This window comes from Cololabis saira, chromosome 5 (genome assembly GCF_033807715.1).
Source record: "Cololabis saira isolate AMF1-May2022 chromosome 5, fColSai1.1, whole genome shotgun sequence".
NCBI classification, from domain to species: Eukaryota; Metazoa; Chordata; class Actinopteri; order Beloniformes; family Belonidae; genus Cololabis; species Cololabis saira.
This window is the reverse complement of record NC_084591.1, coordinates 1,188,174-1,199,797: the sequence shown is the minus strand read 5'-3', so window position 1 is coordinate 1,199,797 and position 11,624 is coordinate 1,188,174. Positions and strand designations below refer to the sequence as shown.

At 40.5% G+C, this 11,624-nt stretch overlaps 1 protein-coding gene across 1 annotated transcript in view; it reads right to left on the bottom strand.

Annotated features, from left to right (window-relative positions):
- The window catches only part of LOC133444518 (uncharacterized), an 18,013-nt gene extending 6,708 nt beyond the window's left edge, over window positions 1-11,305 (bottom strand). The window contains exons 1-4 of the mRNA XM_061722359.1: window positions 11,213-11,305; window positions 3,949-4,090; window positions 2,381-2,831; window positions 7-267 (exon numbers count right to left, since the gene is read on the bottom strand). Of these exons, the coding sequence (XP_061578343.1) occupies window positions 7-267; window positions 2,381-2,831; window positions 3,949-4,082 (846 nt within the window). The 5' untranslated portion in view covers window positions 4,083-4,090; window positions 11,213-11,305. The remainder of the gene's footprint in view (window positions 1-6; window positions 268-2,380; window positions 2,832-3,948; window positions 4,091-11,212) is intronic.
- Between the last annotated feature and the right edge of the window lie 319 nt (window positions 11,306-11,624).

Sequence of the window (11,624 nt, the reverse complement as noted above, 5' to 3'; positions counted from 1 at the left end):
GTTGGCCCGGCTCTGCCGCCGGTAAACCTCGGGCCAGCCCCGGTGGTCGGCCCGGCTCTGCGGCCGGTAAACCTCGGGCCAGCCCCGGTCCCACTGCTGCTTCTGCTGCCGGAACGGGAAGTTCATCCACTTCCAGGTTCCCGCCCAGCGAGGGAGAGCGTATTCCTGCTGGACCTTCTCCTGGCCGGACGGTTCCGGGAGGAAGAGAAGTTCCCACTGGAACTGGGTCTCCTGGGAACCAATGAGCAGCTGAGCTGGACTCTTCACCTGCAGGGAGGGGTTACAGGTGCATGCTGGGTAAATACTTCACACTACATACTTCGTATGTACTTGACAGTACATACTTGACATATACTTGATAGTACATACTTGACAGTACATACTTGATATATACTTCACATATACTTGATAGTACATACTTCACATATACTTGATAGTACATACTTGACATATACCGTATTGACCTGAATATAAGACGACCCTGATTGTAAGACGACCCAAGACTCAAATTTGAAAAAAGACTTTTTTTTAACACCAAATTCAATTTTCATACAGAAAATAATGACAGTACATCTGAAACAAATGATTATAACAATATATTTGAGAGAAAAAGCATGTTATTTTGCCTCATTCAAATCCTGATCTTGAAGTTTGAATCATAACTTCTTCGACCCACTTTTCTCCAGATTGTCGCTACGTTTCTCCATTTTCTTTTATCTCTTCTCTTATTTTCTTCTCTTTTCTTTCTTTTTTTTCCCCCTTGTCTGCACACATATTAATGATTGATACCATGACGGTAGAAACCAAAAGTATATATATGTGCATTATTACTAAATTTAATATATATACATATATATACGCATACATATGCGTACACATACATAAATATACACATACAAACCCAGTGATTTTTTTTTCTTTTTTTTTGGGGGGGGGGGGGGGGGGTGACGACATCCACTGCCAATCCAGGAAGCAGGAACACACGGAAACACACGTCAAGCACTGGAAATCTGCAACAAAAAACCACAAACAAAGCACGAAACCGGCACGGAGCCGACCAAAACAATAACAGCAATCGACCTAAATCTTGAGATCTGATTGCAGTTTGAGCTAAGCTACCGCTACCGCTACCTAACCCCAAAAACTAGAGAGCCAGCATGCAGGTGAACAAGCCAGTGTGTATGTCTATGTGTGTGTGTGTATATGTGTGTGTGTGTGTGTGTGTGTGTGTGTGTGTGTGTGTGTGTGTGTGTGTGTGTGTGTGTGTGTGTGTGTGTGTGTGTGTGTGTGTAATAAACCAAACAAAGCTCCACCTGAAGTGTATCTATAGTGGGGGAGGGGGGGAGCAACCCCGCCACCCGCGAGACCAGAGGCCGACACGGAAGAGCCCGGAACCCAGGCCACCGGCAACCCCACAGACGGGAGAAGTAGGAGGGAGGCAACCCACCGCCTGCGAGGCCCCCCCCCCCCCCCGGCGGCGGCCGAGGGGGCCCGCGGGCAATCCCCGGCCACCCGGTCCGGGCCGGACACGCGGCCAGGAGGCCCTCACCCTTCAGGCCAACGACCCCCAGGCAGACGGGCCCGGAGAGAGGGAACCCCCCAACAAGGCGGCACCCGTGCAGGCCCGACAACGGAGGGCCCCAGACCCAGGCATCCCATTCATTCATCCATTCACCTATCCGATATCTATACTAATAATAATATGATATACTATACATAATAATAATACTAATAATAATAATAATAATAATAACCATCTTTGTATAATATAATAATGATAAATTATTAAGTTTTGTTGTCCTGCCAATGGAAGCCCGAATCCTCCATGGCAGGACCCTTCCATACCACATTCTCACCGACACAGACACCGCCAGAAGGCACCCCCTTTTCTTCTCTTTTCTTTCTTACCGCTATTTTTTATTTTTCTTCTTCGTGACAGGGGTTGGCTTTGGCCTGGGGAGTTTAGTTCAGCATTCGCTTTAAAGATATCTGGCGCCATCTAGAGTTGTGAATTGGTATAACGTCTAGACCCCGAATGTAAGACGACCCCCACTTTTTCAGTCTTATTTCAATGCAAAAAACCCCGTCTTATATTCGGGCCAATACTGTACTTGATAGTACATACTTGAAATATACTTGATAGTACATACTTGACATATACTTGATAGTATATACTTGACATATACTTGATAGTACATACTTGACATATACTTGACAGTACATACTTGACATATACTTGATAGTATATACTTGACATATACTTGATAGTACATACTTGACATATACTTGATAGTACATACTTGACATATACTTGATAGTATATACTTGACATATACTTTATAGTACATACTTGACATATACTTGATAGTACAGGTCTCACCTGCTTCCAGGACTGATTCCATTGATAAACCAGATGTGCCGGTTCCACTCCGCAGTACTTTACTTTGTACTTTTCGTCGCGCGTCACCTGCAGGGCGGTGTCGAACCCCGGCGGCGCCTTGGCCTCGGCGCTGCGGCGGCGCGGCTCTTCGGGTTCTTTGAGGTACAAGTACTTGGGGGGCTTGAGACACTTCCAGGACTCGCGCCAGCAGAGCCGGAACACGTCCACCTCCACGGTCCGCCGGGGCCGGCGGGGTTGGGGGTCCGACGCCTCCCTCCGGGGCGGCGGAGTCGCGGGCTCGGGTCGGGGGCGGGGGGGCGGCGGCACCACCTTGAAACGGACCCTCGGAACCGGATCATCGGCCTCTTTGCTCGCCAGCTTCCGGAAGTCGGAGATGTCGTTGCCGCCCTTCGCCTGGACGGACCAGTGGTAGTTCCATTTGGAGAAGAGACTGCAGATTTAAATACAAAGAAATAAAAATAAATCATAAGATTACTATATATATATATATATATATATATATATATATATATATATATATATATATATATATATATATATAATATATATATATATATATATATATATATATATATATATATATATATATATATATATATATATATATATATAAATATAACTATCGATATAGATCGATCATTAGTTCTTTTCTCTTCTGTGTGCAGGCGTGCAGGCCAGAGCCATAAGCGTTCCATGCTGCCCTGCAGGCCCCGCCCACCTGCTGACATCATCACCTGTAGCCCCGCCCCCTCCGACAACTTTTCTTGTCAGGTTTGACCAAGTTAAATTGAAGACTTTTTGAGACCTTTTACAAAGAAAATTGAAGACAAGTCACTAAGAAATCCAGCTTTGAGGGCGAGGGTTGCCAGATCTGGCAGGTTCCAGTCCAAACGCAATGTTAAACCCGCAGAAATCATTAAAACAAACCAGCCCGGATCAAACATTCTCTATGTTAAAACCGTCAATAATTAAATTATTTGTTAATATTTTCTCCTAAATATTTAGTAAAAAACCAGGAAAACCAGCACAAATATCTACTTTTCAGCCCAATTGAGCTGAAACTGCAGGAGATTCTCAATTTGTGTTGCCAGGTTGGGTAACTTTCAGCCCAATTGGACTAAACCTTGCCTCCGCAGGAGATTCTAGATGTGTGTTGCCAGGTTGGGCAACTTTCAGTCCAATTGGACTGAAACTGGCCTCCACAGGATGTATGTATATATATATATATATATATATGTATATATATATATATATATATATATATATATATATATATATATATATATATATATATATATATATATATATATATATATATATATATATATATATATATATATATATATATATACATATATATATATATATATATATATGTATATATAAATACTTAAATCTGTTTTGGATTGAGATTTAAGACTAATTAAGACATTTAAAGGCCTTATTTTAGCAAAAATTGGACTTTTTCAGACTTGTGCAGACTTGTGCAGACTTGTGCAGGGATGTGCAGACTTGTGCAGACTTGTGCAGGGATGTGGGAGCCTCACAGTTTGACGGAGCTCTTCTCCTTGAACTGCGCCTGCTGCTTGCACTGATCCGCCTCCACCTGAGCTCGCTGCTCCCACTTGTCCCGCAGAGCCCCGTTTCCAAACGACCGCTTCTCCTCCTTTTTGGGGAACATCTCGGTCCCTGAAGGGCACAAACATCGACATCAACGGACGCAAAGCTGTTACATGTCATATATCAAGTATGTACTGTCAAGTATATATCAAGTATGTACCAAGTATATACCAAGTATGTGACGGGTGACGGGAGAATTATTTGATAGGATGTTACTGGACTATCAAATGATGCTACCCCTGAAATATTGATTTAAAATGGATAACATGGGATGTTGAGTATTTGATCCTTCAAAATAAACTACCCATGACATGAATTGAATCACTCTTTGTGAACATTATACGATAAAGAGAAAAAAAAAAAAACAATTCTACCGCTTTATTTGATATTCATTCAGTCATTGGCCTTTATTTAACCAGGCAGGTCATTAAGAACATTCTTATTTATAATAACGGCCTGGCAAGAGACAAGGAAATGGTTTAGGGAGTAAAACGCAGTAAAGGAAGTGGTTTAGGGAGTAAAACACAGTAAAGGAAGTGGTTTAGGGAGTAAAACACAGTAAAACGCAGTAAAGGAAGTGGTTTAGGGAGTAAAACACAGTAAAGGAAGTGGTTTAGGGAGTAAAACACAGTAAAAGTGGTTTAGGGAGTAAAACGCAGTAAAGGAAGTGGTTTAGGGAGTAAAACACAGTAAAGGAAGTGGTTTAGGGAGTAAAACACAGTAAAGGAAGTGGTTTAGGGAGGAAAACACAGTAAAACGCAGTAAAGGAAGTGGTTTAGGGAGTAAAACACAGTAAAGGAAGTGGTTTAGGGAGTAAAACACAGTAAAGGAAGTGGTTTAGGGAGTAAAACGCAGTAAAGGAAGTGGTTTAGGGAGTAAAACGCAGTAAAGGAAGTGGTTTAGGGAGTAAAACGCAGTAAAGTGGTTTAGGGAGTAAAACACAGTAAAGGAAGTGGTTTAGGGAGTAATACACAGTAAAGGAAGTGGTTTAGGGAGTAAAACAGTAAAGGAAATGGTTTAGCGAGTAAAACACAGTAAAGGAAGTGGTTTAGGGAGTAAAACACAGTAAAGGAAGTGGTTTAGGGAGTAAAACGCAGTAAAGGAAGTGGTTTAGGGAGTAAAACACAGTAAAGGAAGTGGTTTAGGGAGTAAAACACAGTAAAGGAAGTGGTTTAGGGAGTAAAACACAGTAAAAGTGGTTTAGGGAGTAAAACGCAGTAAAGGAAGTGGTTTAGGGAGTAAAACACAGTAAAGGAAGTGGTTTAGGGAGTAAAACACAGTAAAGGAAGTGGTTTAGGGAGTAAAACACAGTAAAACACAGTAAAGGAAGTGGTTTAGGGAGTAAAACACAGTAAAACACACTAAAGGAAGTGGTTTAGGGAGTAAAACACACTAAAGGAAGTGGTTTAGGGAGTAAAACACAGTAAAGGAAGTGGTTTAGGGAGTAAAACGCAGTAGAGGAAGTGGTTTAGGGAGTAAAATGCAGTAAAGGAAGTGGTTTAGGGAGTAAAACACAGTAAAGGAAGTGGTTTAGGGAGTAAAACACAGTAAAGTGGTTTAGGGAGTAAAACACAGTAAAGGAAGTGGTTTAGGGAGTAAAACGCAGTAAAGGAAGTGGTTTATGGAGTAAAACGCAGTAAAGGAAGTGGTTTAGGGAGTAAAACGCAGTAAAGGAAGTGGTTTAGGGAGTAAAACGCAGTAAAGGAAGTGGTTTAGGGAGTAAAACACAGTAAAGTGGTTTAGGGAGTAAAACACAGTAAAGGAAGTGGTTTAGGGAGTAAAACACAGTAAAGGAAGTGGTTTAGGGAGTAAAACACAGTAAAAGAAGTGGTTTAGGGAGTAAAACACAGTAAAGGAAGTGGTTTAGGGAGTAAAACACAGTAAAGGAAGTGGTTTAGGGAGTAAAACACAGTAAAGGAAGTGGTTTAGGGAGTAAAACACAGTAAAACACAGTAAAGGAAGTGGTTTAGGGAGTAAAACACAGTAAAACACAGTAAAGGAAGTGGTTTAGGGAGTAAAACACAGTAAAGGAAGTGGTTTAGGGAGTAAAACGCAGTAAAGGAAGTGGTTTAGGGAGTAAAACGCAGTAAAGGAAGTGGTTTAGGGAGTAAAACACAGTAAAGGAAGTGGTTTAGGGAGTAAAACACAGTAAAGGAAGTGGTTTAAGGAGTAAAACGCAGTAAAGGAAGTGGTTTAGGGAGTAAAACACAGTAAAACACAGTAAAAGATGTGGTTTAGGGAGTAAAACACAGTAAAAGAAGTGGTTTAGGGAGTAAAACGCAGTAAAGGAAGTGGTTTAGGGAGTAAAACGCAGTAAAGGAAGTGGTTTAGGGAGTAATACACAGTAAAGGAAGTGGTTTAGGGAGTAAAACGCAGTAAAGGAAGTGGTTTAGGGAGTAAAACACAGTAAAGGAAGTGGTTTAGGGAGTAAAACACAGTAAAGGAAGTGGTTTAGGGAGTAAAACACAGTAAAACACAGTAAAAGATGTGGTTTAGGGAGTAAAACACAGTAAAAGAAGTGGTTTAGAGAGTAAAACACAGTAAAGGAAGTGGTTTAGGGAGTAAAACAGTAAAGGAAGTGGTTTAGGGAGTAAAACACAGTAAAGGAAGTGGTTTAGGGAGTAAAACAGTAAAGGAAGTGGTTTAGGGAGTAAAACACAGTAAAGGAAGTGGTTTAGGGAGTAAAACGCAGTAAAGGAAGTGGTTTAGGGAGTAAAACACAGTAAAGGAAGTGGTTTAGGGAGTAAAACACAGTAAAACACAGTAAAACGCAGTAAAGGAAGTGGTTTAGGGAGTAAAACACGGTAAAGGAAGTGGTTTAGGGAGTAAAACACAGTAAAACACAGTAAAACGCAGTAAAGGAAGTGGTTTAGGGAGTAAAACACGGTAAAGGAAGTGGTTTAGGGAGTAAAACACAGTAAAGGAAGGTGTTTAGGGAGTAAAACACAGTAAAGGAAGTGGTTTAGGGAGTAAAACACAGTAAAACACAGTAAAGGAAGTGGTTTAGGGAGTAAAACACAGTAAAACACAGTAAAGGAAGTGGTTTAGGGAGTAAAACACAGTAAAGGAAGTGGTTTAGGGAGTAAAACGCAGTAAAGGAAGTGGTTTAGGGAGTAAAACGCAGTAAAGGAAGTGGTTTAGGGAGTAAAACACAGTAAAGGAAGTGGTTTAGGGAGTAAAACACAGTAAAGGAAGTGGTTTAAGGAGTAAAACGCAGTAAAGGAAGTGGTTTAGGGAGTAAAACACAGTAAAACACAGTAAAAGATGTGGTTTAGGGAGTAAAACACAGTAAAAGAAGTGGTTTAGGGAGTAAAACGCAGTAAAGGAAGTGGTTTAGGGAGTAAAACGCAGTAAAGGAAGTGGTTTAGGGAGTAATACACAGTAAAGGAAGTGGTTTAGGGAGTAAAACGCAGTAAAGGAAGTGGTTTAGGGAGTAAAACACAGTAAAGGAAGTGGTTTAGGGAGTAAAACACAGTAAAGGAAGTGGTTTAGGGAGTAAAACACAGTAAAACACAGTAAAAGATGTGGTTTAGGGAGTAAAACACAGTAAAAGAAGTGGTTTAGAGAGTAAAACACAGTAAAGGAAGTGGTTTAGGGAGTAAAACAGTAAAGGAAGTGGTTTAGGGAGTAAAACACAGTAAAGGAAGTGGTTTAGGGAGTAAAACAGTAAAGGAAGTGGTTTAGGGAGTAAAACACAGTAAAGGAAGTGGTTTAGGGAGTAAAACGCAGTAAAGGAAGTGGTTTAGGGAGTAAAACACAGTAAAGGAAGTGGTTTAGGGAGTAAAACACAGTAAAACACAGTAAAACGCAGTAAAGGAAGTGGTTTAGGGAGTAAAACACGGTAAAGGAAGTGGTTTAGGGAGTAAAACACAGTAAAACACAGTAAAACGCAGTAAAGGAAGTGGTTTAGGGAGTAAAACACGGTAAAGGAAGTGGTTTAGGGAGTAAAACACAGTAAAGGAAGGTGTTTAGGGAGTAAAACACAGTAAAGGAAGTGGTTTAGGGAGTAAAACACAGTAAAGGAAGTGGTTTAGGGAGTAAAACGCAGTAAAGGAAGTGGTTTAGGGAGTAAAACACAGTAAAGGAAGTGGTTTAGGGAGTAAAACGCAGTAAAACACAGTAAAACGCAGTAAAGGAAGTGGTTTAGGGAGTAAAACACGGTAAAGGAAGTGGTTTAGGGAGTAAAACACAGTAAAACACAGTAAAACGCAGTAAAGGAAGTGGTTTAGGGAGTAAAACACAGTAAAGGAAGTGGTTTAGGGAGTAAAACGCAGTAAAGGAAGTGGTTTAGGGAGTAAAACACAGTAAAGGAAGTGGTTTAGGGAGTAAAACACAGTAAAGGAAGTGGTTTAGGGAGTAAAACACAGTAAAGGAAGTGGTTTAGGGAGTAAAACACAGTAAAGGAAGTGGTTTAGGGAGTAAAACACAGTAAAGGAAGTGGTTTAGGGAGTAAAACGCAGTAAAGGAAGTGGTTTAGTAAAACACAGTAAAGGAAGTGGTTTAGTAAAACACAGTAAAGGAAGTGGTTTAGGAAGTAAAACACAGTAAAGGAAGTGGTTTAGGGAGTAAATGAAGTGGTTTAGGGAGTAAAGGAAGTGGTTTAGGAAGTAAAACACAGTAAAGGAAGTGGTTTAGGGAGTAAAACGCAGTAAAGGAAGTGGTTTAGGGAGTAAAACACAGTAAAGGAAGTGGTTTAGGGAGTAAAACACAGTAAAGGAAGTGGTTTAGGGAGTAAAACACAGTAAAGGAAGTGGTTTAGGGAGTAAAACACAGTAAAGGAAGTGGTTTAGGGAGTAAAACACAGTAAAAGAAGTGGTTTAGGGAATAAAACACAGTAAAGGAAGTGGTTTAGGGAGTAAAACACAGTAAAGGAAGTGGTTTAGGGAGTAAAACACAGTAAAGGAAGTGGTTTTGGGAGTAAAACACAGTAAAGGAAGTGGTTTAGGGAATAAAACACAGTAAAGGAAGTGGTTTTGGGAGTAAAACGCAGTAAAGGAAGTGGTTTAGGGAGTAAAACACAGTAAAGGAAGTGGTTTAGGGAGTAAAACGCAGTAAAGGAAGTGGTTTAGGGAGTAAAACGCAGTAAAGGAAGTGGTTTTGGGAGTAAAACACAGTAAAGGAAGTGGTTTAGGGAGTAAAACACAGTAAAGGAAGTGGTTTAGGGAGTAAAACGCAGTAAAGGAAGTGGTTTAGGGAGTAAAATACAGTAAAGGAAGTGGTTTAGGGAGTAAAGGAAGTGGTTTAGGGAGTAAAACACAGTAAATGAAGTGGTTTAGGGAGTAAAACACAGTAAAACACAGTAGAGGAAGAGGTTTAGGGAGTAAAACACAGTAAAGGAAGTGGTTTAGGAAGTAAAACACAGTAAAGGAAGTGGTTTAGGGAGTAAAACACAGTAAAGGAAGTGGTTTAGGAAGTAAAACACAGTAAAGGAAGTGGTTTAGGGAGTAAAACACAGTAAAGGAAGTGGTTTAGGGAGTAAAACACAGTAAAGGAAGTGGTTTAGGGAGTAAAACGCAGTAAAGGAAGTGGTTTAGGGAGTAAAACGCAGTAAAGGAAGTGGTTTAGGGAGTAAAACACAGTAAAGGAAGAGGTTTAGGGAGTAAAACGCAGTAAAGGAAGTGGTTTAGGGAGTAAAACGCAGTAAAGGAAGTGGTTTAGGGAGTAAAACGCAGTAAAGGAAGTGGTTTAGGGAGTAAAACACAGTAAAGGAAGTGGTTTAGGCAGTAAAACACAGTAAAACACAGCAATTGTAGCTCTACAAAAGGTAGAAAACCATTAGGTAGCATTTTTTGGTAGGGTAGCAAAACTCGACAGATAGACGCTATCGGTTTATGCGGCGGTAGCATTTTTCGAGGAAGCAGCAGAAATTGACAGAACCCCGGCTCAGTCTGTGCCCAGAGCGACCGCTTCGCCACCGAGCTCGGCGGGGGGAGACGGACCTGTCGAGGTGTTTGCGCCGCGCCTGCGCCCGAGTTCAACATTTAGACCAGACGATTTTTATTTTGTTTGTTTGTTTTGTTTTTTCAGATCCACTTTTATTTTGCAATGCCACATTTACGTATTACAGTTCACGACACTTTTATTTTGTAATGCCATATTTACGTTTTACATTTCATTACACTTTTATTTTGTAATGCCACTTTTATTTTGTAACGCCACGTTGACGTATTACATTTCATGACACTTTTATTTTGTAATGGCATGATTACGTTTTACATTTCTGTCTGTGCAGCCCACAGCCACGAAGCTAAGCTGCTAAGCTAATGTTGAAAGTGGATTCATCCGACCAGATTCAGGCTTTTGGAAAAACATTGTAGGCTTGAGCCCAAGTAGCCACTCCCTAGATCTGCTCAGCAGCTCATTCATATGCAAATACAGTCATCAAGTAGTTTGCAGCTCATTCATGGTATGAAGTGGGCGTGTAGAGGGCGGGGTATGAGGAGAATTCACCTGCCAACCTTCCAGCTGGACTGTGATTTATAAAGCGAACATTGCGTGCAAGTGTGCGTGCACATGGTTTTTTTTATTAGGTGACTGGATTTTGGCGGGAAAAATGACATGGCGGCTCCGACTAAATCAGGAAAAACGGAACTGCATCTGAATACTTTTTATTCCTTTGTAGACCTCGTGAATTCATTTTAATCTTGTTAAGAGGTGACGTGGGATTTCTGGTCGGATGAATCCACTTTCAACATTAGCTTAGCAGCTTAGCTTCGTGGCTGTGGGTTGCACAGACAGAAATGTAAAACGTAAACATGCCATTACAAAATAAAAGTGTCATGAAATGTAAAACGTAAATATGGCATTACAAAATAAAATGTAATGAACTGTAAAATGTAAATGTGGAATTTCAAAATAAAAGTGTCATGAAATGTAAAACGTAAACGTGGCTTTACAAAATAAAAGTGTCATGAAATGTAACACGTAAATCTGGCGTTACAAAATAAAAGTGTTGTGAACTGTAATGGACATATATATACATATATATACATACATATATACATACATACATATGTATATATATGTTTTTAAGTAGGCCTTCACATGTCTCACCTCGTTGACGTAGCTTAGCATAAAGACCTGTAGCTTCTCTCTCCTTTGAGTTATTGTTTTCAATTAAAATCAATTAAAAATTGACTAATATCTGGATTATTACGTTTTATTTTTATTATTTGACACATGCAGCCTCACCTGAGGTCTTGTCTTGTCCCCGTCGGTCTTCCTGAGCTGAATCTGTGCTGTAGTCTCCGGCTGAGTGAGCTGGATTCCCCCCGAGCTATTTTAGCATCACAACACGTTCCCCGGGGCGGAACTAAATTTAGTGCCGGGGCTGAGGCAACAGTATACGTAAGGATTGTTTCTTTATCTGACAGGTGCAGCGGGTCCACGGGGCGGGAGGTGGGTGCAAATCACTTTTACTTTTAGTTTAGTTTAGTTTATTTGCACATAAAAATATACAACCCTTTTAAAAGTACAGACAAACAGTATAGAAAAAAAAGGAAATACAATATAAATGTGTGGGAGGAACCAAAAAAACCCATAAGGGCTTGTCGATGTTTCCTCCTATAATGAAACAAACAATATCTACAGAAATATGTAAAAC